Source organism: Populus alba, chromosome 19 (assembly GCF_005239225.2).
Source record: "Populus alba chromosome 19, ASM523922v2, whole genome shotgun sequence".
Classification (NCBI taxonomy): domain Eukaryota; kingdom Viridiplantae; phylum Streptophyta; class Magnoliopsida; order Malpighiales; family Salicaceae; genus Populus; species Populus alba.
This window is the reverse complement of record NC_133302.1, coordinates 7,945,266-7,972,118: the sequence shown is the minus strand read 5'-3', so window position 1 is coordinate 7,972,118 and position 26,853 is coordinate 7,945,266. Positions and strand designations below refer to the sequence as shown.

General features: G+C 35.6%; 1 protein-coding gene across 20 annotated transcripts; it reads left to right on the top strand.

Moving 5' to 3' along the window:
- Nucleotides 1–1,903: 1,903 nt before the first annotated feature.
- On the top strand, nucleotides 1,904–26,623 carry LOC118056965 (protein ILITYHIA). 20 transcript variants are annotated; one of them, XM_073406900.1, is made up of 59 exons: nucleotides 1,911–2,495; nucleotides 2,600–2,731; nucleotides 2,831–3,212; nucleotides 3,332–3,478; nucleotides 3,700–3,884; nucleotides 3,967–4,093; nucleotides 4,340–4,413; nucleotides 4,520–4,596; nucleotides 4,676–4,712; nucleotides 4,790–4,956; nucleotides 5,275–5,458; nucleotides 6,164–6,241; nucleotides 8,264–8,383; nucleotides 8,500–8,559; nucleotides 9,347–9,472; nucleotides 9,575–9,674; nucleotides 9,774–9,943; nucleotides 10,569–10,871; nucleotides 10,951–11,067; nucleotides 11,180–11,281; nucleotides 11,372–11,521; nucleotides 13,252–13,416; nucleotides 13,489–13,665; nucleotides 14,137–14,259; nucleotides 14,410–14,490; nucleotides 14,579–14,695; nucleotides 14,900–15,072; nucleotides 15,388–15,465; nucleotides 15,560–15,707; nucleotides 16,355–16,477; nucleotides 16,566–16,622; nucleotides 16,729–16,839; nucleotides 16,929–17,120; nucleotides 17,203–17,376; nucleotides 17,653–17,763; nucleotides 17,899–17,968; nucleotides 18,126–18,204; nucleotides 18,537–18,639; nucleotides 18,726–18,896; nucleotides 18,998–19,120; nucleotides 19,219–19,332; nucleotides 19,749–19,855; nucleotides 19,935–19,986; nucleotides 20,072–20,178; nucleotides 20,277–20,336; nucleotides 20,431–20,545; nucleotides 20,707–20,817; nucleotides 20,936–21,073; nucleotides 21,146–21,268; nucleotides 21,414–21,485; nucleotides 22,113–22,225; nucleotides 23,006–23,164; nucleotides 23,370–23,439; nucleotides 23,548–23,730; nucleotides 24,396–24,590; nucleotides 24,667–24,846; nucleotides 24,931–25,063; nucleotides 25,261–25,339; nucleotides 26,156–26,623. In XM_073406900.1, exons 1-59 carry the CDS (start codon nucleotides 2,013–2,015, stop codon nucleotides 26,196–26,198), a joined length of 7,851 nt encoding a protein of 2,616 aa, XP_073263001.1. In that variant the 5' UTR covers nucleotides 1,911–2,012; the 3' UTR covers nucleotides 26,199–26,623. The 20 variants fall into 20 exon arrangements, 10 of the variants coding, with proteins under 10 accessions (XP_073263009.1, XP_073263007.1, XP_073263008.1 ...); XM_073406901.1 differs by having other exon boundaries at nucleotides 1,912–2,495; nucleotides 21,191–21,268; nucleotides 23,370–23,466; XM_035069415.2 differs by having other exon boundaries at nucleotides 1,912–2,495; nucleotides 23,370–23,466.
- The last annotated feature ends 230 nt before the right edge of the window (nucleotides 26,624–26,853 follow it).

Here is a 26,853-nt window from a genome sequence, read left to right as displayed (position 1 = left end):
ATGGTCTTTTTATTATTATTATTTGAAAGACAAAGATAAATTTAGAGCAAAAATCTAAAATTTGGTTATGATAGTAATCATGATCATGATTGCTCAAGGCCAAAGTGGATATATATTATTATTATTATTATTATTATTATTATTATTATTATTATTATCATCATCCAAGTTCTATATAGGATGATGATATTGCAAAGATCATGAGTACGTTAGGTTAAAGGAATAAGGATGTAGAAGTGTAGGGTGGAGTAGTCTATGTGAAGGTAATAGATATATTCGTTTTAAAAACAAAAAGTTTTTATTATATCGAACTAAATATATGAAGAAATTATAATATTAATATGAATGTTTAATATGTTAGGTAATAAATAAGTTGTTTATGAGGGAAAAAACAAAGGTATAATGATATAACCATTATAAAAATAATAGTAAAAATTTATAATGTGATAGCCATTGAGGTTGAGATCAAGTCTGGAGTTTAAGAATCAGATCAAAGTGTCAATAGATTTGGCCAAGACCAAATCCAGGGTGCCTTAGGATTAAGATGGGAAAAAGTATCAAGCTTCAAGGCATTAAGTCAAGATCAAGTCTAGGTACTTGATGTTCAAACATAAAAAGAGTTCAAGTATTTAAAGAGTTCGATTCACTTAAAGATTAGGTTGAAATAAAGGCGTTTGGAGATCAACTAAGATCGAGTATGGTAAGCCAATGGATCAAGAAGAAAGGGATCAAGTGATGACTAAATTAAGAGTGCCTAGGTCTCAGGTCAATGACACCGGAGGATTGGTTCTTAGCTATTTGAGGTTTTGATGGGGTCGGGTCCGAGGGTTGAGTTCAAAACACCAAAGATTAAGAACCCATTTGAGAGTGTGATAACTTCTATGTTTTGATATTTTTTTAAAAATGAGTTTCACTTGAAATAACATTAAATTGATGTTGTTTTAGTTTTTTTATTTTTATTTTGATGCGCTCATATCTAAAATGAAAAATCTAAAAAAAAACAATTATGCATTTTCAAGCAAAAAAGATTTTTTAAAAGCATGCTGACCACAATACTAAACACACACTAAAGTAGTGTTTGATATTGTGATAGGTTACTTTTCAAAGTGTTTTTTTGCTTGAAAATTCATTAAAATAATATTTTTGACATCAATATGATCTAAAAACACAAAAAAAAAAAAATTAATTTGAAATAGTTTTTTTAAAGCATGGTAACGTCACTAAAACAAACAAGCTTTAAAGCACATGAAGATTAAAAAAGTGTTTGAAGGTATGGTAGTGATTGCTTTTCAAAGTACTTTTCCCTCGGAAATGTATTAAAAATAATTTTTTTTAATTTTTAAAAATAATTATTAATATCAACATATCAAAATGATCTAAAAATACTAAAAAAAAAAATATTAATTTGAAGCAAAGAAAAAAAATATTTTTTTAATTTTTTTAAAAAATACTTTTAAAACACAAAAACAAATAAGCCAAATCCATAAGGTTTGAGGTTGACTGTTTAGAGTATGGTGGTAATGATTGTTTTTCAAAATACTTCTTATTTGGAAATGTATTATAATAATATTTTTTATTTTTTAAAAATTATTTTTGACATCAGCGTATTAAAATAATTTAAAAAATATAAAAAAATATTGAGTTGAAATAAAAAAAATCAACTTTTTTTTAAATTTTTATAAAAATATTTTTAAAATATAAAAACAAACCGTATATCAACTTTGTGGACGCGAGCCGCATCTTGGAACGAAATCACCATCTTATTGATGCATGTATAATCGTCGATAAAAAGGCATGCACACGTTACATAATTACTACAATACTTAAACGTGGATTATCATTATCATTAAAGTTAATTCAACAAGCCATGGGCCTCAACCAAATTCCCTCTAAGAGCCCAACAACCGCCATTTGCAGAAAATATACGCCACTCTCTTTCTAAAACCCTACACTCTAAATACTACAATCATTCCCCGGACCTTCAAAATCCCTAATCCGGATCTCCACCAACAATGGCGGACTCCCTCACTTCCCTCTCTACCTCTGTTTCCACCTCCTCCACCAAACTCCGCATCCGGATCTTCCGTCACGATGTCGTCTCCCTTCTCGCCAACGCAGAGATGACAGTCGAACTAGCATCGACGTTAGTGGACACCATTTTCCGGACTCTATTCATATACGATGATCGCCGATCGAGAAAAGCAGTCGATGATGTGATTATCAAGTCATTAAATGAGGTTATCTTCATGAAAAGTTTCGCCGGCGCGGTTGTTCAGGCAATGGAGAAGCAATTGAAAGTTCAATCACATGTTGGATGTTATAGGCTACTTAACTGGTCCGTTTTGTTGTTAACTAAAAGTCAATTCAGTTCAGTTTCTAAAAATGCAGTTTCTAGAGTAGCTTCTGCGCAGGCTGGATTGGTTAATCTTGTGATGCAACGATCATTTCGGGAGAGAAGAGCCTGCAAAAGGATATTCTTTCACTTGTTTTCACAGGTTTAGTGAAGATGATTATTAATTGGTTCTTGTTTGATTTTCCATTTTTTTTAAAAAATTCGATTTTATTGATGTTAAAGTTGAATTTTGATTGTTTGTGATAGTCGCCCGATATTTATAAGACATACATCGAGGAATTAAAGAACGGGCGGGTTGCATATAAAGAAAGTCCTGAGTTAATTCGGTTACTACTTGAGTTTTCGAGTGCATCAAGTTCTCGTTTTGAGCAATGCAAGGTTAGAGATTGTTTGATTTTGGGTTATTGTGGTGTTATGGGATGTTAGTTGTTGTTTGTGGTGTTAGTTTTTGATGTTGTTGTTATTTCATTTGTGCAGTCTATATTTATGGATATATACTTGAAAGCGGTTTTGAATGCTAGAGAAAAGCCAGTAAAAGAGCTTAGTGAGTGTTTTCATCCGCTGTTTAGACATTTGTCACATGAGGATTTTCAGAATGTAGTGTTACCGTCATCGGTGAAAATGTTGAAGCGGAACCCTGAGATTGTGTTGGAAGCGGTTGGGGTTCTTTTGGAATCGGTCAATCTTGATTTGAGCAAGTATGGGATCGAACTTCTTTCAGTAGTATTATCACAGGTTCGGCATGCTGATGAAGGTAGAAGGGTTGGTGCATTGGCTATAGTACGGTGTTTGAGCCAGAAGTCGAGTAATCCTGATGCTTTAGAAGCCATGTTCAATGCTGTTAAAGCCATAATTGGAGGTTTGGAGTTGAAAATTGTTTCTTGCAGTGGTCTAAAACTTGATTTATTATGGTTGAGATGATAAAGTAGTGAACCTATTAGAAAATTGGCTGAGATTATGTTCATTAAATGTGATCAGGGTCGGAAGGAAGACTGCAATTTCCATATCAACGAACTGGCATGTTCAATGCTGTGCAAGAATTATCACATGCTCCTGATGGAAAATTTTTAAACAGTCTCGTGCTTGCAGTATGCAGTTTCCTTCTATCTTGCTACAAGGAGGAGGGTAATGTGTTACTGGATGAACTCCTTGACTGTTATTGTCTATTATATTTAATTGTTACTCCTGTTAATTAGTGAATATCGAAATCTCTTTTTTATAATTTTTATGTATGATTGTCTGTATATTACTTCCCACTCTTTTTTTTATAAGTTGCTTGGCTGTTTATTTTATTTTTCCATCTTATCATCTAGGGTGCTCATTCATCTCTAATGGTTGATTTTCAGGAAACGAAGAGGTAAAGCTTGCAATTTTGTCAGCCGTTGCTTCTTGGGCAGCACGCTCCGCTGATTCTGTCCAACTGGATTTAGTTTCTTTTATTGCTGCTGGCCTTAAAGAGAAGGAAGTTTTGAGAAGAGGGCATCTTCGATGTCTTCAGGTCATATGTAAAAATGCTGATGCTGTTTTACAGGTAACTTTGGTCAATTATTGTCATCCCTCTCCAAGATGATGTTTCCATCACGTAAATGGAACTTATTGATGCTGCATTTCAGATATCATCTTTGTTTGGACCACTTGTTCAACTTGTAAAAACTGGTTTCACCAAAGCAGTGCAGCGATTGGATGGGGTATATGCTTTGCTTGTTGTTGGGAAGATAGCTTCGACAGATATCAAAGCAGGTTTTCATAACTACTGCCAGTACTCATACAATTGTTCTATTCATTTCTCTTGTTTTCATTGATAAGAGACTGCTTTACATAGTCCTTTTCTCCATTCATGTTGTATTACTTGTACAGTTGTTTATTCTTTTATCTTGTTGTCATTGATAAGAAATAAAGTATTCCTTTATGCATTCATGTTACTTCGGCTTCTGATGTTATTGTCTTTTAGTTGATTTTCCCTTTCTTTCCTTCATTGTTTCTCAGAGGAGACTCTAGCAAAGGAAAAGATATGGTCTTTCATATCTCAAAATGAACCTTCCCTTGTTCCAATTTCTTTGGTAACTTTTCACTGACTCTGTTTTTTATCCTCTCCTTTTTCCTTAATGTTTCATGTTGTTTTTTTATTTTTATTTTTATTTTAATTTCACATATGGTGGCCCATAGGCCTCCAAATTGTCGAATGAGGATTGCATGGCATGTGTTGATCTTCTTGAGGTGCTGCTAGTGGAACATTCACGCAGGTTCATCTTCATTTGCTCTCCACATTCTCTATCATAGCTTTTAATTTTTTTTTTAAATGGCCCTTTTATTTTCTGGCAGAGTGTTGGAAGCTTTTTCAGTGAAATTACTGTTCCAGGTACTGCTTTGTAATGCTGCACAAAATTCCTTCAGCTGATTAGAGTACGTGACTAACTGCTTATTGATTGGGTGCAGTTGATGGTCTTCTTACTATGCCATCCAAGTTGGGATGTTAGAAAGATGTCATATGCTGCTACCAGAAAGATAATTAATGCTATCCCGTTGTTATCTGAACTTCTTTTACTGGAGTTCACAAATTTTCTTTCAGTAGTTGGAGAGAGACTCTCTCTTTTGGGGACCAGGTAACTCTTAAGCTTAACAACCTTCTTAACCCTTTTGGTTTCTGGTGGCCAAAGTGAGAGTGATAACTGTGATGTGTGGTGAACCCTTTATGATTATTTTTTTTTAAATGCTGATTGTCACATATGTTGCTCAACTTACTTTTGGTAACATATACAAAATGAAAACATGCACTTTGAATGTCAATCAATTGACTTGATATCTTTTCACTACAATTATAGGTGATTCAAATTCGGATGCATTTTTCTTGTTCTAGTTTTCTTACATTAATGTTCCCCCATCCTACCATGCATATGGAATCTGATTACATGTGTCTGTAGTGATTCAGATAATTCATTGGACGCCCAAGTTGCATTTCTTCCATCTGTTGAGGTATTAGTGAAGGCTTTAGCAGTAATATCATGTGCAACTCTGGCTGCTTCTCCAAGTGTATCTACACAAGTCATATTATGTTCGCATCACCCATGTATGGTCGGCACTGCAAAAAGAGATGTGGTTTGGAAGGTAGCTCTCTCTCCCTCTCTACAAATCATCCTTTTTTCTAAATTTGAAGTTAATTGCAATGGTTTTCCTGGAAACTTCTTATCGAGGGCATTGATATCTATGATTATGGTTTATCATAAAGCTAAATGTAATTCAAGATGTAAATTCCCTATGCTGAGATAATATTCAAGCTGTTCAGGCATAATAAATTTTTGAAGTTGTTTTGTATCCTTGGAAATATGCATTGGAGGAAAAGTGGCACACTGAATCATTTATTGATCTGAACACTTCCTCTGTATTGATTTGTATGATTGATAGGGAATAAGATTCAATTGTCAAGGCTGAGGGAAAGGGTTCCTCCTTACAAAGCCCAGTTTACTCAATTTTGTCTTATTATTTCATGGGTGATCAAAATCAATTAGACGGTAAAATAGAAGAAAAGATAAAGCATGTGTTAGTTTAGTTCTAAGCCATTCAGAATTGTGTTTTGCTGAGATAGCATGAATTAATTAAGTAACATTAAGATGGCTTAAGGCATGCCATATCTTAAGTGGAAAATGCTCTGGATAAGCATGAGAGGTTAATGATTTTTCTAACAAGGATATAAGCTATTAGACTAATGGATGACAGCCAACATGGCCATATCTTATTTCAGGCTTCGGACCTAAATGCTAACTATCTTTATGATAATTTCATCTCTCCCCTTGTCCTCTTATCCATTTGCAGAGGCTCCTTAAGTGTTTGCGAAGACTTGGGATCGATGTTATTGGCATTGTTTCTGCTGATGTTGAGAATTTGTGCAAGGTAAAACTCAGCTTCTTATTTCTCCTTGTTTTATGGAAACAATAACCAATGGCAATTTTGAGTGGAGTTTACATTTTCACTAGCTTCTTTTAGTGTTTCTAGTGCCTGAACAACAAAACTTGACTTCATATATATAATGGATTAGTCTCCATTACTTTCATGGTGAATTTATCAGGGTATTAAAACTGAGCTTGATTTTTTTATGAAACTTATTTGATTTGCTAGTAAAATATATGTAAACAGTGTGCCCTTCCAATTGCAGACATTATATGGGTTAGTTTCATAAAGTGACTTACATTATTAGTACACCAATTCTACGCTTTTTCTACTTTGAGTACATGGCCTTTAGTTTTTTTTTTCCGAACAAGTACACCAAATTTTTTAAAACTTCCAATCATGTACTCCCATCTAACTTCTGTTAATTGCTATGTTTTCTGCTTATGTGTCCTTTGACTTTTAGTAAAGTAAAATTGCAATGTTGGTCCACCAACTTGCAATTGTTTCAATCAAGTACATGAACTGTATTATATTCGGTTTCATTTTGGTATACTGACCTTTTCGATTGTTCCAATTGGGTACTTTTATAATAATCCATTGGTTTTTCCTATTTATTTTTCAATCATATGATTTTCCATTTCTCTTATTAAAATAATAAATATTTGAATTGTACTAATAATTTATTTATTAGTTTTGATTAATCATAAAATAGTTTTTAACCTCAGTGTAGAACTTAGATGGCTTATCGTTAACTTAAAGGATTTATTTAATTTAAAACATTTTTTATCATTAAATACAATATCAGCATGGAGGGTACTTGTACTAAAAAAACCACATTAGAAAATGAAAAATTGGCAAAAGTAATTAATTGGCATTATAAAAAAAGTTGGTGTATCAAGATAAGAAAGATTAAAGTCTATATACTCAATTGAGATAAAGTGAAAGTTTGTGTACCAACAACAGTTCAAGGCCACAGGACCTATCATCAAATAACTAAGCAGGTGACAGAAAGTAGATGGAGGTACATGATTGGAGGTTCTGAAACGATTGGTGTACTCAAATGAAAAAAAAAGAAAGTCCATGGACTTGATTGAGAAAGTTGTAAATTAGGTTTATTAACAGAGCAATTATCCTGTTTCATAATTGCAGAAGATAGGAAATATTAGTAGTATATTTTGTTAGCACCATCTTATTCTTATTCTACGTCTGCCCTGTTTACCTCTCCTGCCTGCCCTACTCCTAAATTTGCAGAAAGGATGTTGTAAAACTTTGAGTTATGGATGTTGCTGTGTAGTTGCCTTTACTATTACTTTTTGCCTCTTTGGTAGATCTGCTTATCTAATCAAAATATTAATGATCTCTATATTTGAATATTTTTCTGTTGAGGTTCTTTTCCATCATATAAGCTTCAAATTGTTTTTTGAAATTGAGAAGAAAATGTTAAGTAGGTAGTTTACATCTTTTATGCACTTTCCAGAATGAATATATGTTGAGTTATTTACTGTGGCTCTCAATCTCAGGCCTATAGTCAGAAGTTTGAGATTTTATCGATAACTTTGGATGGAGTCAATTTGAAATGCCAATGGTTTATACATTTGACTTGTGCTATTGTCAGTATATATAGTCTGTATCCGTAGTCAAGAGTATCAACTGCATATTGAAAAATTAAATTTCAATCTTTATAATTTGCTAACTGTATTCATCATTGAAATTCTTTAATTTTCTATTTGGTGTGTCGATGGTGGTTCCAAATCAGCAACCAAAGGGTTTTTTTATCAGAGGGAGGGGTGGTTTAATGTATTGTCATGAGCATGGTTACTTACAACTGGAATTGGTTTTGCAGTATGGATTGATCTTGTTGTGTGAATTAATTGCTGATTTATAGCATTCTCTTCTCTAGATTTAGGTTTTATTCCAATCAATTGCAGTTTTAGCATTTTTGTTGTTTGCAAGCTGCAATGTTGCCAAGAGTACATGTTCATACATTGTTTCAGTCACTAACCTGTTGTAGTTTGTTTTTGTTAGGGTCTACTAGGACCAATGGGATTGGCAAGTTTGAATCCGCTAGAACAGGAAGCAGCAATATATTCTCTATCAACTTTGATGTCCATAACACCAAGAGATATGTATTTGGCATTTGAAAAGGTTGTTACTTATATATCCACTGTGCTGTTTTAAATGAAATCTTAATGAATTATGGCCAATTGGCCATATTTGTTACTGCTGACTGCTGACCATAATTTTCTTGTTCTCCTTGCCAGCAATTGAAAAATCTTCCAGACCGTTATGCACATGATATGCTTTCAGAGAGTGATATTCGAGTACTGTTCCTAAACACGCTTAATTGCTCAGTACTGGATTTGCCAAATATAGTATCAGTCACTTTCTTATAGCAATGTTATTCTCAAGTTTGATGCTTGTAGACTATACATGTTTGAAATGAGAGATATACTTTTCAATCTTGGAAGGGATATGTTGTCATTTTGTCTTTTCCAGAGTCAGCTTCAGCTTTCCAATCTTGGGAGGGATATGTTGTCATAGTGGCTCTTTCTGTATGGTTGTTAGATCTGTTTGACTTTGTGCACTAGGATGACATTTTAGCTCACTGCTGGGTGTGCATTGGCCGGGACCAGAGCATGTCTTAGGCCTTTTCCATTTCTTGTTTCTGGACCAGCACAGGATTGGAGACACAAATGACAGCTGTGGTGACCATGCGTCATGTGGTTGATTGAGCTTCTTGGGCGTTGACCTTTGTTAACGTGAAAATATATATTATTAAGCTGATATTTACTTGCAGCCACTACTGAATCTGTGTATTCAGAAATTCCAGTGATTATTTGTTTAGATGAGAAGATGTCATTTGAGGACTTCTGGCAATGAAAATATGGCCCTAGCCTAGGTGCAGGAGCATATTAATTCCACTTTTATACTATCAATTCTTTTTCCCATATATTTTCCCTCTGGTTCATTGTATTTATGTAAGGATACATGTTTCTTGTTGCTACGATGGCATTCTATAATCTGCTAGCCTTAGTCACCGAATTTCTTTTGTTTTCTGTGTTTTTTGACCTAGTGTTTTGTATTACTTATTTGTAAATTTTTTCTCAGATTTTTCACACCCCTGAAGGAATGCTTTCTAGTGAGCAAGGCGTTTATGTTGCAGAATCTGTTGCTTCTAAGAACACAAGACAGGCGAAGGGCCGTTTTCGGATGTACGAGGACCACAATGACACGGTAGTTATTATTCCTTTTCATTCATTTACTTTTTTGCTTCCTTTTCATGTTAAGCAGGAAATAATCTCTTATTTTCGTTTGTAACTGTGTCTCTCTTCCCAGGATGATGTCAATTCTAATCAGTTTGTGAAGAGAGAACCAACTGGTAGAGAAGCTGCTGGTATGGGGAGAAAGGATATTGGGAAGTCGATGAAGAAAGCTGGCATGTTATTTTGCACTTGGTAAATTAATTGATACTGGTATTGATTAAAATTATTTCCTGCTTAACATGCTTTCGTTTCATTGTCTCTGGTTTTTGTAGATAAAGGAAAGACAGCAAAAGAAGAGGCTCGTGAATTATTGCTGAAGGAGGAGGCAGCTGTACGAGATAAGGTTAGAGGTATACAGGACAACCTTTCGTTGATGCTGAGAGCTCTTGGGGAAATGGCCATCTCTAACCCTGTATTTGCACACAGTCAGCTACCTTCCCTGGTTCGTGTCATGCAACCTGCTTTTCTTTGTGTTACTTTTGTTGATGTATAGACAAACAGGTGATATCTCACAAGCATTATGTCAGAATGTGACTGTTCTTCTACTTACTCTTTTTTATGCGAAGATAAAAATGTTTGATGCGAAGTTGCAGCATATGTTGTTATTAGTCTACAGTTCTCTTAAATGGTCACTGTGAAACTAAACTTCAACTGCCTTTCCTTTTGTCTACAGTTCTCTTAAATGGTCACTGTGAAACTAAACTTCAACCGCCCTTCCTTTTCTGATCCCCAATTCCTCAGCAATTAGCTTTGATCACTTTTATTGTATGAACATCTGCATGCTAGGAGATGGGAAAGAACGGCATGTCAATGCTTGCTATTGTTCATTTTAAGAGCCCGCTTGCTATTTTAATTTTATGATGGTTGTTCGGAAACAATATTTTTCATGTTAGAGAATTTCTTCCGTGGTGGTCCTAATTTATTTCTCATATGAGCTCTGATTCTCTCTCTTAGATATGGTGATTTAAAGTATGTTTCAGTGCTTGTATCGTTAAGGGTTTTTATTCTTCTTATACTTTAAGCTCCTCGATGTGGTCCTAATCCTCTTCTTTTGTGCATGTTATCAGATTAAGTTTGTTGACCCTTTGCTACAGTCACCTATAGTGAGTGACATGGCTTATGAGACCTTGGTGAAGCTATCAAGATGTACAGCTGCACCTCTTTGTCATTGGGCTCTTGACATTGCTACTGCTCTACGCCTTATTGTGACCAAGGATGTCAGTGTTTTCTTGGATCTTATTCCAATAGCTGGTGACGGGGAAGCCAATGAGAGTCCTTCTTTGGGTCTTTTTGAGAGAATAATTAATGGCTTATCTGTGTCTTGTAAACCTGGACCTCTTCCTGTAGATTCTTTTACTTTTGTATTTCCTGTAAGTTTTCCTCCCTATCATGTACAACTAAATTGATTGCAACTTCTTGTTAATCTATATGTGATGTCATTGTTGTCAGATAATGGAGCACATTCTATTATCACCCAAGAAGACTGGACTTCATGATGATGTGCTTCGTATTCTCTATTTGCACATGGATCCACTGTTACCCCTTCCTAGACTTCGAATGCTATCAGTTAGATATCTAAACTTTTGTTTTTGATTAACCAATGTGATATATATGATTTTTCAGATTTCTCTGTCTGTTTTCTTTTTGCATGCAATATAATTCTCTCTTTGTGTTGCAGGCTCTTTATCATGTTCTAGGTGTTGTTCCTGCCTATCAGGGCTCTATTGGACCAGCATTAAATGAATTGTGCCTTGGCTTACAACCAGAGGAAGTTGCCCCTGTATGATGATACATTTTAACTTTGGTTTCATTGTTCATGTAACTCTGTTTAACCTTCCATGATTTTATTTTCAAATATTTATGGTTACAGGCTCTGTATGGAGTGTATGCAAAAGATGTTCATGTAAGAATGGCCTGCTTAAATGCCATAAAATGTATTCCAGCAGTTGCCAGCCGATCTGTCCCCGAGAATGTTGAGGTTGCAACTAGTCTTTGGATTGCTCTACATGATCCAGAAAAGGTTTGGTTTGCCAGTTGTGGTTTTCTTTGATCTAATTGAATTTGGTAATGAACTTTTCGTTGTTTAACAGGAAATAGTCCAGTGGATAGTTTCTATAGCTTATTTCTATCACCTGTTCTATTGATTGTTCACCTATATTTTCTTCCCCTTGACGTGTAATTATAAATGTCAACCTTGCATTTTTTTTCGATGTTTTTGCGAGTGCATCAAACTTGTTCCTCCACTTTGAAGATTCTCATGGCTTGATATTTTATTGCTTAAAATGTACTGCGTGCTGTGAGACATCCACTAATAAATTCCCTGTTTCACTCTTTTTCTGCATCTCTGAATTCATATTTTCTGCCATCATCATCAATTTATAATTCTGTCTATTTAAGAGCTTTGGGTGTTTCTTAGTTTTTTATTCAACATGTATTATTCTTAGCTAGGATTCTATTTCCTATTTAGATATGGTTGTTTTGCCCCTATATAAAGCATCGTACTTTTATATTGGATAATGTTGCAATTTAGTATTGCCTAGTCAACTTTAGATATCTCAACTCTCCTTCTGGATTCAAGGATCTCCTGTAGATTTTTAAGTTACTTCTATCCTTACCCTTAATTTGCCTATCATGTTCAATGCCAGTCATACTTTATATTTCCTGGTAAATTTACCAGAGGTTAAATGCATTTTTATGTGTCGATGGTCCTTTCCCAGTTTGTTAGTTTGATCTGTGTCTGTTATTCGCTGCTTCTCTAGTAACTTAAATGTTGTAACCTTCCTGGAGGTTTAGCTAAACTTAATATGCATATGGTAAAGTTTATCATACAAGGGCATGTGTAACAGCCATCAAAACATCTATTTAAGACCTTGAATGATTGAGCAACTTAATGTTGTGACTTCAATTGTGACCCTGCATTTGAATTCACTAGAAAGATCTTCACTTGTCATATAATGATTGCTCATTTTAGAAGTATTCTGAGACATTTGAATTAAGTTACTGTCATCAATGATTTGTTTGATTGCTTGAACATAACCTGGAAGTTCTGTGAACTGGGCTATTAACAATTTACGGTCCAGTCAAATAGTGGATCTGGAAACGCACAATAAATACAAACAGCTAACTTGCATGCTCTAGTTGGTGAATTAACAAGTAGTTCTTTGGTCATCTGGTGATTTTCTTTTAACTGCCATCATATAATTGGTGGATTTGATCCTAGCAGGCAATTTGATTAAGTTTATACGGAATCAGGGCAAGTTCAACCACTTTTGTTACGTCTCTGATTTGTATGGTTGCGAGCAGTTAAAACTTTCTGTTGGTTTCAAACTTTCTATTGGTTTCCTTTTTATTTTTTATATTTTCATGCACGGGGTATCTCTTGGTCCCTTTGGGAATAAGAAATAGTTGTCCATGGCACGGGACTTCTTGTGCCAGTCATGCCAGCCCGTCGTGTTGATGAGTGCCCACCTTGTTATGGCAATATGTTCTCATACTAATTTGTGTTCGCAATGTATCCTCCAAAAGATACTGTTCTTCATGTTCACAATTATATAGATTACATGGTTCTGAACTTGATCTTGTAACATTCTTCCATCTTAAACTTCACTTATTTTACCTTGTTGTTTTTAAGTCATTGGTTAGTTGTTTAAATTATCATACTGGTTTTCAATGGTTAATTATTTCATCTAGTCGCTTGTTTTTGTTATTAATTTGAACTCACTCACTTTGTTTTTTACTCCATGTTTACAGTTAGTTGCTGAAGCTGCAGAGGATATTTGGGATCGCTATGGACATGACTTCGGGACCAATTATTCTGGACTTTTCAAAGCACTTTCTCATATTGATTACAATGTGCGGTTGGCTGCTGCAGAGGCATTAGCTGCTGCTTTGGATGAAAATCCAGATACTATACAGGTTAATGTGACAAAATTACGATTCTTCTTCTGTGTGCTGTTTTCTAATTTTTTTTGTTATTGATCTCCTCAGGAATCTCTTTCTACTTTATTTTCTTTATATATCCGGGATGCTGGTTTTGGTGAGGATACTGTTGATGCTGGTTGGCTGGGCAGACAAGGAATAGCACTGGCTTTACATTCTGCTGCTGATGTTCTAAGAACAAAAGACCTCCCTGTTGTTATGACATTCCTCATATCACGAGCATTGGTAAGATTTGCTTTGCCATTTTGCTTGAATTAAGTTGGCTCATTGTTAAGAAATAATTACTTACCCAAATTATCACATCCATTTTTGGAGACTAGGTAGCTACAGTCATTTAATCGAAGTACTACTTAATATTACACTGATGCTTAAAGAGCTTTTCATTGCAGTTATTGTCTAACCCAGAAAACACTGCTGTTACCAATGGAGTACTGATCTGCTATGTTTCTTAGTAGATTAAGATTTCCATATCTATCTATTCATTAATTAGAAGAAAGCTATATTATTTTTTCTTAAAGCGTATTTTTGGACTCTTCTATTGCATTTTTACCTCATATCAAGGAGAATCATCATTTTCATTTCATCATTTTGTTTGGCATGGACGATCCTGTATGCCTTGAAGTGTTTGTCATCTTAGCTATAAATTGGTCTGAATAAATCAGTGTCTCTGTTTTTTTTAACCCTTTTATGTTGTAGGGTGACCTTAATGCAGATGTTCGAGGAAGAATGATCAATGCTGGCATCATAATTATTGATAAGCATGGAAGAGACAATGTTTCCTTGTTGTTTCCAATCTTTGAGAACTACCTGAACAAGAAGGTCAGTCTTCATTTAAATCATAACATGTTTGACCTTTTTTATTATGTTTCCATACTTAATGAATTCTATAGATGGATAGACTCTGATGTAATGATTAAAGATTATTTAACCTTTTATATTTGTCCCTCTCATATAATTTCTTGTGCTTAGGCATCAGATGAGGAAAAATATGATTTGGTTCGTGAGGGTGTTGTTATTTTTACTGGAGCCTTGGCAAAACACTTGGCTAAGGTCTGATTTTTTGTGCCAGTGTTCCTTTCATAGCAAATTCATCAAGCTTTTTTTCTTGTTTGGTTTTAACATCTGTATTTTCTTGCAGGATGATCCCAAAGTCCATGCAGTGGTGGAGAAGTTGCTGGATGTTTTGAATACTCCATCAGAGGCTGTTCAGCGGGCAGTTTCGTTTTGCTTATCTCCACTAATGCAGTCAAAGAAAGTATGAAGCAATTTTTGCCTAAAATTAAAATCTAAGTCTCATAACGATGCATTCAGTTATTGTAATATATTGATGCTCGTGTCCTTTTCTAATTCTTCCATCTCCAAATCGAAAAAAATGAACTAGAGGCAGTATATTTCTGAAGTTTCATGTTGTTATGTTTGGGTTTACAAGCTGTCCTAACATATCTTTTTTTTGCATCAGGATGATGCACCTGCTCTTGTTTCTAGGTTATTGGATCAACTTATGAATAGTGACAAATATGGGGAACGCCGAGGAGCAGCTTTTGGACTTGCTGGAGTGGTCAAGGGATATGGAATATCTTGCTTGAAGAAGTATGGAATTACTGCTGCAATAAGGGAAAGTCTTGCAGATAGGTATATTCACACTCTGGTTGGTTTTAGTTTTATTAAAATGTTATATTCCTCTGATTCTGGTCATTTTCTTTAATCATATTTTGCAATATTAGTAGTTCCTCAAGTTAAAAATTTTCTGATCCTTCTTTTATTGTTTGTGGACATGAACAGTGATTGGTTGTCAAGAATAAAATTGTTTTCCAATAGGGTTCTTGTTCATTTAGTTGTCATAGTGTGGGCCAAGCCAAAGCCAAATAGCGCTTCTTACTGTAGTTATTCACCTTTGTATTTTTTAATTTTGGTCTTTGACGAGCTTGTGTTTCTTTCAAACTACAGGAGTTCAGCAAAACATCGTGAAGGAGCTCAACTGGCTTTTGAGTGCTTTTGTGAAACACTTGGAAAACTGTTTGAACCGTATGTATAAATAATTGTAGCCTAAAGACTGCAATGTTGTCTGTGCAGATTTCTTTGTATGATTGATGCATCTATTTTTCCTGTTTTTATCCAGGTATGTGATTCAAATGTTGCCGTTACTTTTGGTTTCTTTCTCTGACCAAGTTGTAGCAGTTCGTGAAGCTGCTGAATGTGCTGCTCGTTCAATGATGTCTCAACTTAGTGCACAGGGGGTGAAGCTTGTGCTTCCATCGATTCTAAAGGTGCCTTTTGTGGATTTAATTGTTACATAATCAGCACATTTGTTTGATAAGATACAATAATTGAACCGGTCATATAGTTCTTCTAAATCTTGAGGGACCATGCTATGGATAGAGACTCGGTTTTTATTCTGTCATAGCGATAAATTTTCTGTATTAAAAGTTGATAATTTAACTAGTAATCATGTAATGATTGTAGTTAGGTCTCATTATACTGCACTCTTATGCTTGATCAGTACGGATACATCAGTTGGATAATAAAATTCTTTCATTTCCCTGGATGGTGGACATTTATGATCTGTTAGCTGTGTTCTGAATTGAATCAAATAGCTTTTTATACTAGCTAGTTGACTAAGATAAATACAGCAGATATTGACAAGCAGAGGTGAAAGTGAACTATGTTGCTTGCCATTATTGTGCTTGTGCCTTGTTTTACTGTCTTTGATTTTTTTCTAAAGATAGAATGAATGTCACAGTGAGGATGATTCTTTATTAGTATTGTTATTTGTGTTGTTGACAGTGTTTTGTAATATTATATTTTTTTCTCCTTTTGTTTATTTGTCCTGCTGTGTCTTACTATTTGGATTATGTTGCACTGCTTTCAGAGTGCTTAACTGATCAAATTGTTGCCTGTACATTTTTAAACTCAGGGTCTTGAGGATAAAGCCTGGCGGACAAAGCAAAGCAGTGTACAACTACTTGGTGCTATGGCATACTGTGCTCCTCAACAATTGTCTCAATGCCTTCCTACTATCGTGCCCAAACTGACGGAGGTTTATAGTTGCATACACAAGCCTTGTTGCTTAGCCTTCTTTAAATAAACAAAAATTCTTGACCTTGGAATTTTGTTTCCAAATTTAGGTTTTAACTGATACGCATCCCAAAGTCCAGTCAGCAGGACAAATGGCACTCCAGCAGGTTATATATATATATATATATATATATATATATTTGTGATTTATTGTCCACAATGTGCTCTTCATGCGTAATGGTTCATGACTAACTGTCCATAATGTCATCCCAGGTCGGGAGTGTGATAAAGAATCCAGAAATATCTTCTCTAGTCCCTACGCTTCTCATGGGCCTAACAGACCCCAATGAGTATACAAAATATTCTCTTGATATTCTCCTCCAGGTAAAAGGTTTATGGATGAACATTTGTTTAGTTTATCAGTTTTATTTTAATCTGTTTCATGTCACTAAATGCCTTTTGGTTTCTTGCAGACAACTTTCATTAATTCAATTGATGCCCCATCACTTGCACTATTGGTACCTATAGTTCATAGGGGTCTTAGGGAGAGGAGTGCTGAAACTAAAAAGAAAGCTGCACAAATAGTTGGAAACATGTGTTCATTGGTTACAGAACCGAAGGATATGATTCCTTACATTGGGTTGCTTCTTCCTGAAGTTAAAAAGGTACCGTTATCACTGGAGTTGCGTACATATTTTGTATACCATTTGTCCTCTATGATTAAGTTTTGATTTTGAATAAGAACAGGTTCTTGTGGATCCAATTCCAGAAGTTCGGTCTGTGGCAGCAAGGGCCATTGGATCTCTTATAAGAGGAATGGGCGAGGAAAACTTCCCTGATCTTGTTCCTTGGCTGTTTGACTCTCTTAAAACTGATAATAGTAACGTTGAGCGTTCTGGAGCTGCTCAAGGCTTGAGTGAGGTATTATTGGTTACTCTAGTTGTGTACTGAACCACTTTTTCACTTAATTAAGCAGCTCATTATATACATAAGGTTTCTTCAAGTCTTCTGCAATTAATATGACAATAGCACAGCTATTACGTCTATTGTGTTTAGACGAAGGCAATTAATCTGAAAATGAATACTTGTTATGATTATGAAGTTATACTTCCTGAAGAAAACACTAGTTTTCGGAATTTGCAGACTTCTTTTAATCGGGTATACTTAAGTTCGGGGCTTTTGTTTATCTATCTCCAGGTTCTATCTGCACTTGGCACAGGATACTTTGAACATGTGCTGCCTGATATTATCCGAAACTGTTCTCATCAAAAGGCATCTGTGCGTGATGGATATTTAACACTTTTCAAGGTGAACTAATTCGTGCCAGCTAATATTCTCATAAAAAATGTGTCCAATAAAGTTTTTTTTTCTTCCCCAAACCACTTTGGATTTTGCTTATGACCCGTCTCTGATTATGTCCTTTCTATGCTAATTTATTTGCAGTATCTGCCAAGATCTTTAGGTGTTCAATTCCAGAATTATTTGCAGCAGGTGTTGCCTGCAATTTTAGATGGTAGGTTCAGTAATTTTGAAGGATATTTGTTGTTTTGGTCGCTTAGATTGTTCAATTCCTTTTTTAAATATAAATGTTCTTTGTGGATTTTTTTTTCCAGTACTGGTAGTAGTAGAACAACCCAGCTTATAATAAAGTGGCTGGTTTGCTCGTACAGGTCTTGCAGATGAGAATGAATCTGTTCGTGATGCAGCATTGGGTGCTGGCCATGTCCTGGTGGAGCACTATGCAACAACGTATGCATTCATAGTCTTGCCATGTTTCTTTTGTATTTTCTTGGCGCTGGATTGAAATTTACTTTTGTTCCTACATGTTTGGAACTGAAATTTCTTGAAGTTCCTGCCATAAAATCACTTTAGAATTTCTGACTGGGGCCAAAACATGTTGCTATTTCTAGGGCATTTTAAATTTTATTTCCTATAAACTTGAAATTATTCTGATTTCATGAAAGTTACATGCAGTCTGTGATAGCTGTCTATGTCTTAAGAATATTTTGCATATTCGTGTGATCTGCAATCTTTGTTGGATGTGTGCTATTTTATATTATTATGTTCCTTTTCATCCTTAGGTCCTTGCCTCTTCTCCTTCCTGCTGTTGAAGATGGTATTTTCAATGACAATTGGCGCATCCGGCAAAGCTCAGTGGAATTGTTAGGAGATCTCTTGTTTAAGGTTCATACTACTTCACCTCCTTCCAGTTCTCCATTTTGCAAGTTCCTTTTGTTAGCCTTCTGAGATTGCCTTTTTTCCATGTCCAGGTAGCTGGGACTTCTGGAAAAGCTTTACTTGAGGGGGGTAGTGATGATGAAGGTTCTAGTACTGAAGCACATGGACGTGCTATTATTGAGGTTTTAGGAAGAGATAAGCGTAATGAAATTCTTGCTGCATTATACATGGTCCGGACTGATGTCAGTTTATCTGTGCGTCAGGTAGTGGCACATTTTCATCTCTCTTTCTCTCTTGCATGTCATTTGCTTTTTATGTGTTTTATGCATATATGTAAACTGAATGTTCCTGTCCCTCTGTTCAGGCTGCCTTACATGTATGGAAAACGATAGTGGCCAATACTCCTAAGACTCTTAAGGAAATAATGCCAGTTTTAATGAATACTTTAATATCTTCTCTGGCATCGTCGTCTTCTGAAAGGCGGCAGGTCTGTGCTTCTTTTATTTTCAGATTGTAGTTTCTTGATTTTTTTTTTCCAGTATTTATTTGGTAAAAAAATCGTTTTTATTTTTATTTTTAATGTAGGTTGCTGCACGAGCATTGGGTGAACTTGTTCGAAAGCTCGGTGAAAGAGTGCTTCCTTTGATCATTCCAATCCTATCCCAGGGGCTAAAGGATCCTAATACTGGCAGAAGACAAGTAAAATTTTTATCTGTAGCTGCAGTAGTTTGTCCACTTTCTCTCTTGAAACTCCCCTCCCCATCAGTACTTTATAATAAACTAAACCCAACAGGCAGATACAAGGCTTCTTGTGCTTCTAACTTGCAGAGGGATCTTGATCATCAAGTTTCAATCCATTAACCATATGCATGTAAACCATGCATGCACTGAAATCACCATTTGGTCTACCCCGTCTCCTCATCTCTCAATATGATATGCAGACATTAATCAAGGAAATTTTTTCTTTTTTTTTTTCTTTTGTCAAAGTTGATAGAAAACATTATTCAAGGATTTTGGTCACAAGAAAAATAGAAGAATTGATCAATCATAAGGAAATTACAAAGGTTACTTTTTGGTTATTTGTCATGTAATTCTTATATGGCTTGGAATTACAGGGTGTATGCATTGGTCTGAGTGAAGTGATGGCAAGTGCCGTGAAGAGTCAATTATTGAGTTTTATGGATGAACTCATCCCTACAATCCGGACTGCCCTTTGTGATAGGTTAGTTCAGTATTTCTACTAGTAACTTTCTAAATCTATTGAAAGTATGATAAATTTTGATGTTAACATATGTTAACAGCATGCCTGAGGTGCGTGAGTCTGCAGGCTTAGCATTCAGCACTCTGTACAAGGTACATCATTTCTATCTTCTGGGTTTTGTTTTAAGTTCTTGTTTAGATATTATTTATGAGGCTCTTAAATTGTCTCTTTATTCAGAGTGCTGGAATGCAAGCAATTGATGAAATTGTTCCAACACTGCTGCATGCTCTGGAGGATGATGAAACCTCTGATACGGCGCTTGATGGTCTCAAACAAATCTTGAGGTAAACGCCTTGTGCAGCTTATGTATTGAGAGTCAAGTCTTTTTGTGTATATTTTTCCACTGTAAAATGTGGTTAATTTCTGTTCTTGTGAATTTCAGTGTCAGGACTACAGCTGTACTGCCTCATATTTTGCCCAAGCTGGTCCATCTTCCCCTTTCGTATGTGTAGCTTCCTTGAGTTGCTATAATTTTTGCATGCACACAAACACACATTATGATTGCTCTTTTTCTAAGACTTTGAATATGTATCCAGTGCCTTCAATGCACATGCACTGGGAGCCTTAGCTGAGGTTGCAGGACCTGGTCTTAACTTTCACCTTGGTACTATTCTTCCTGCTTTACTTTCTGCAATGGGTGCTGAGGACAAGGTATGCAACTAGTTTGAAGAATCCATATTAAATTTCAACTCTTGTTTGCCTAACTCTAAATATCAGTCTTCTTTTGACATTAGTGTATATCACCTTCATTTAAAATACAGCTTCAAAATGCTGTTTATTCTACTAGATTATCTAATGACTGGAGTTTGTAGGATGTTCAAACTTTGGCTAAGGAGGCTGCAGAAACAGTGGCCTTGGTCATAGATGAGGAAGGCGTTGAGTATCTGATAGCAGAACTTCTAAAAGGTGTTGGGGATACTTTGGTATGTAGCCCAGTTATCCTTGCCCTCCCATGCTCTCTCTCTCTCTCTCTCTACACCCACCCACACAAACATGTATGTATTTATCACTAATTTTGGTTCTGTATATTTATGGTGTCAGGCTTCGATCAGAAGAAGTTCATCATACCTGATAGGATTTTTCTTCAAATACAGCAAGTTATATTTGGTAGATGAAGCACCAAATATGATATCTACTCTGATCATTTTGCTGAGTGATTCAGATTCATCAACTGTTGAGGTATCTATCAAATGCATAATTCAGTCTTCTTTACTCTTCCATAAATTGTATCTAATGTTCTTTTTTCAATAGGTTGCTTGGGAAGCTTTATCAAGGGTTATTGGTTCTGTTCCTAAGGAGGTGCTTCCTTCATATATAAAATTAGTACGTGATGCTGTGTCCACGTCCAGAGATAAAGAGCGAAGGAAAAAGAAGGTTAGTGATCACTATTCTGCAGTGTAGACAATTGGGTATGCATTATGATACTGTTAACAGAATGCACAGAAACTTTAACTTTTTTGTCTTATTTGTGGAAGGATGACTCATCTGGGTATTTATGTCCATTTCAATATTTTTGCAGGGAGGACCAGTTGTCATTCCAGGTTTCTGTCTCCCAAAAGCCCTTCAGCCATTGCTTCCGATATTTCTTCAAGTAAGGATGATTATATTCTTACTGTCATAACGTTGTCCTTCTCATGCTTTTCTTTTTTTATTCTTAGTTGTCAGAATATTGTTATTTTCCTTCTTTTTTTCTTTTCTTTTTTCTTTTCTTTTTGTTTGATATCATCCTTGTATGCAACATGTATTTTAGATTTGGTTTGTTAAATTCTACAATTCACTTTTATTTTTGAGAAATCTTCAAGAAAGATTAGAAAACATGATTTGAGATTCCCACTTTTCTTTTTTCCCATGCACTCTGTTTATCTGTAGTTAAATTGGTCATGGTAAAAATTTCTTGTTGTGAGCTTGGGAAGGCCATTTTTTTCCTCAACCAGCCAAGTAGATGCTATGTGTCTGCAATGCTTGCTGATTTACTAGCAATTAATGATATGGTTTCGGAAGTGTATTGTTACTGCCTCATCCTGTTTTCATGAAGTTGTTTTTATCCTGTTATATATATACATTTGTGAGTGTGTGTGTGTGTGTGTGTCTTATGATCCTGTCAGTTATATACATTTGCTTGTCTAGTTGACTACTGGGTTAGAAAAAGTATTGATCATAGTCATTTGTGCCTCTTGTCTCATTTCTGATGATTCTCTGATATCTTATGACATTTTAGGGTCTGACAAGTGGCTCTGCTGAATTAAGAGAGCAGGCAGCACTGGGTCTTGGGGAGCTTATTGAAGTGACTAGTGAAAAAGCATTGAAGGATTTTGTCATTCCAATCACTGGGTATGGACCATGTACATTTTACGAAATCTAGTTTATACTAAATGTTAATATATCTGAAAAATGTTAGTATAAGTTTTGACTTCTAGAATTAATGTACCATAAAGTACTGTGGTGGTTAACAATGTGTCATCCGTCTTTGGGAAATCTTGCTTTTGTGAATTATACTTTTGTGGCTTCTACAAATCGACTGATTATGTGTGTAGTTAGGGTTGAGTGATATGTAACATCAACACGTCTTGTCATTGGCTGCTCCTAACGTTTTTTAACAACTCTGGATTTGGATCATTTTTTTTACTTCTTTTTCATGAATGGGAAATTTCTCATTTTTTTTCTCAGCAAGGATAATTTTACTGTAAAATCACATTTTTGCTAGTTTCACGCAATCAATTTATTCTTTTAGAAACACAAGAATGTGCCCCTAAAATAATGGTCTGTACAAAGAAATGGGTATTGAATATATGGCATGTCTTCAATCTTTTTGAGCTCACCTTGTAAATATTTCAGATTATGTGTATCATTTATCTGTAGGTGCTGTTAGTTTAGTGGTCTTCATTAAACTGTATGCTTGTGGTAAGAGCTCATAATGACCACAAAAATTTTGAATTTCCTTTTTGCTCCCATTTTTAACGTTCCTAAGTGCTTGGGGTGCTTATTGCTTTTTGATGCATTGATTTAATAGTTTTTAATAGTTCTCTTGTTAATAAAAAGATTATTTTCCCATTAGCTGAAGTTTCCTACGTGTGTACCTACTACAATGATGTATTTGTTTTATAATTACAGGCCTCTTATCCGGATCATAGGCGACCGGTTTCCTTGGCAGGTGAAGAGTGCCATCTTGTCTACATTGAGCATCTTAATACGGAAGGGTGGGATGTCCCTGAGGCCTTTTCTTCCTCAGCTTCAAACAACATTTATCAAGTGCTTACAAGATAGTACAAGGTTTGTTTGTACATTAAAAGCTCATTTGTCAAACCATTGTTGAATTGTTTCATAAATTATTTGTGGGTCTATTGGAAATTTTTTTCCTTTCACATATATATATATATATATATATATATATCCTTTACGCATGTCTTCTTACTTTGGCTTATTTATGGTTTGTGAGTTCCTATTTCCTGCCCATGAGATCTTGAGTGAAATGCAGGACTGTTCGTACAAGTGCTGCTTTTGCTCTTGGAAAGCTTAGTGCACTCAGTACAAGAGTTGATCCTCTAGTCAGTGACCTCCTGTCCAGCTTGCAGGTTTGGTAGTCATTATGCATTTTTTTTCCCCTTCACTGATCTTTGTTATGATCATGACATCACTTTTATTGTGTTGCTCAGGCATCAGATGCTGGTGTTCGGGAGGCAATTCTCACAGCTTTAAAAGGTGTCCTTAAGCATGCTGGGAAAAGTGTGAGCGATCCTGTCAGAGTTCGTGTTTTCAGTCAACTCAAGGATTTAATTCATCATGATGATGACCAAGTCCGAATATCTGCTGCCAGCATATTGGGTATCACTTCACAGGTGGGTTTAGGTATTCTGACTTCTGAGTATCTTGGTTTTGCAAGTATATGTTTTCATTTTAACTGATAGAAGTGTTGAATCTCTTGACATATTTGAAACTCTGGCTTAGACCTGATGTTTGTTTTATTTGAATAGTGAATTACCATTAACACCACCCAAGCCTGACACTACTAGTTTTGCTGTCGGGGACAGTGCCTAGGGTGCTGAAAATAAGCCACAGCAGTCTAGTGTTGTAGCTGTTCAGGTTTGGGCCTGTCAGTGTGCTGCAGTCAAGGAGTAGAAAAAGATGGAAACAAGAATACTCAAAGGCAGTTGGTTTTCAATTACAAAATGCTGTAAAATTGCATGATAAACATGGTAGAGGGTATTTTAAAGTTGTTAGCTCTAAAGTGACCATATCACTCCTGCCATAGTTTTCATATCAACAAGAAGTTACTAGAATTAGGATATAGTAGTGGTGCTACTTGCTGGCTGATCTCTGGACTCAAGATTGTTTTTCTAAATAAACCTGTGGTAAGAAGCTGAAGTTGTATCTGGGCAGAACACCATGTTGTTCGCACCTTTCTTTGCTCTTGATGGACCTTCCTTGTTGATTGCTACCAACCTCTTCCATTAAAATTTGCAATTTCTTCTATGTTTTCTCAAAGTTTCAAATGACATTGCAGTACATGGAAGAGCATCAGCTGGATGATCTGCTTGAACTACTCTCAAATTTAGCATCTTCTCCTAGCTGGGTGTCCAGGCACGGCTCAGTACTCACCATCTCATCCTTGCTTAGGCACAATCCGTCCTCTGTTGTTACATCCCAAATGTTTCCATCTATCATACACTGCCTTAAAGATGCCCTGAAAGATGAGAAGGTATTGCAGTTCTAACAGTTGTAATTTTATGCGTTTGTATTGTACCAGTTACTGAATGTGCTCTTCTGCAAATTAGTTTCCTCTTCGTGAAACTTCAACGAAGGCATTGGGAAGGCTTATACTTCATCAGATTCAGAGCGATCCTTCTGAAGCCACTGCATATGTTGATATCATTTCGACAATCGTGTCTGCTTTGCACGATGACTCCAGTGAAGTCAGAAGGAGAGGTTTATCTGCTTTAAAAGCTGTTGCAAAAGTATGCCCTCATGTGTTTCTACTCTAATAAGGAATCCTTGAACATTTAATTTCAGGAACTTTAATTAGGCGTTTTTTTTTTCAGGCAAGTCCTCCATCAATTACGGTCCATGTTTCCATTATTGGCCCTGCACTTGCTGAATGTTTGAAGGACAGTAGTACTCCGGTGAGGCTAGCCGCGGAAAGATGTGCTGTGCATGCATTCCAGATGACAAAAGGTATTTCCTTCATATATTGATTCAATATCAGTTTTCTGTTGATTATGTGTCTTTTAATTGTCAAGTGAGATTAAAATTGATCCTTCCATCTTTCATCTTTCAATGACTGGTTTTTGGTCTTCTAATTCTTTTGCATTGTTTAATGTGAATCGGGAAATCTAAGAGGTTTCCTTAATGCTTTGGAATTATTTTTTCAGGTACAGACCATGTTCAAGCTGCTCAAAAATTTATTACAGGCTTGGATGCTAGGCGACTTTCAAAGTTCCCTGAATATAGGTAATCTGGTTGAACATTCAGTTTTGTTCTGGGATTTAGCTCCTTTTGAACTTCATGTTTGTGCTGGCTATATTTTAGAAGGATAAAAAACCCTTCAATTTCTTCCGCTTTGTCATACCTTGCTATAAACCATCATATTCTGTCCACTGGTATATTTATGAATACCAATCACACACTTCCGCTCTTTACTTGTAAATATTGCTTGCATGTATGTATGACACAGAATTATGCTTTTCATGTTTGTATCCATGAAATGACATTCTTATATCATGTACTGATTGAATAGAGCTCTATAAGGAAACAAAAACAGATTTTGTTCTGAAGCATATAAAGAAAATAAATACTGATGAAGAAATTACAATGACAAACTATGGGACCTGGAATAAAATGATTGGATAGCAGCCAAACCCAAATGCTCAATGGGGAGTATCTGCCATTGGACTTTGATGGACATTATCCTTTAAATCTTAACTTTGCAAATAATATCTGCATGTGTTTAAAAATTATGGATACAAATTATTGGGCAGGACTTGGTGATGTTTATAGCATATGTTAGTACAACTCATGCACTGATACCTCACATATCATAATCCACAATTCACATTCTCTGGCATTCTATGTGAACCATGCTATGATACATGTTCTTGGAACATTTTTTGTTTCTGTTGCAGGGATGCAGTAATACCTAGGATGGCTTATACTTGCTTATAAGTACATGCATTTGATGATTTATATATCCAGTGTGTTGTGTATGTTGGTTATTTATACATCTAGTTATTTTCTGAATGTATATTTCTGGTGGTTGTGGAGTTGCAGCGATGAGAGCGAAGACAGTGAAGAAGAATCAAAAAGTGGCTAATAGCTGATTGCATATCCCTATTATTTTTGTGTGTTCTTCAAGAGAGGTACGCAAAAACCTTCAGGAAGTTTTGGTCAAATGCTATGTGTGGCGACTCTTGTTCATAGGAGTACATAGTCATATTTAATCATACGAAGATGATAAAAGGCTTAACACCATCAGTTTTGGAAGTGGATTATATGTAGATATAGCGGTGGATTTTAGCTCTTGTTTTTGTAAACCCTTGCAATTGCTGAGGAATAGGAAAAGCCGCTCGACACAATACCCTTTTTGTTGTAATTTATGTGAGTACTGCGTTTTAGTTATCTGTATGAACAATTTTGCTCCTTGCCTGCCCAGATTGCCAAACGGATATAAGGCTTCTCTTTCCAAAGGCCAGTGCTTGATGTTTCCCAAATTAAAATAAGCAGCATTCCTATCACAAAGCATCATGTTCTATGTTTTTTGGGAAGTTTTTTTTTTTTTTTTGTGATTTGTTTTGTTATTTTTGGTAAAGTCAAGTAAAAATATTCCATGTGAGATAATATCGAGTGTTTTCGACAGCTAAAAGGAGGTCAACACCCTTGAAGGTTCCTCCCTTTATCTCCATGAGGTCAATCTGCCCTAGTTCTATTCAGTTTGAGTAAATGATAAGTCAATTGGGTCATTGCATTAT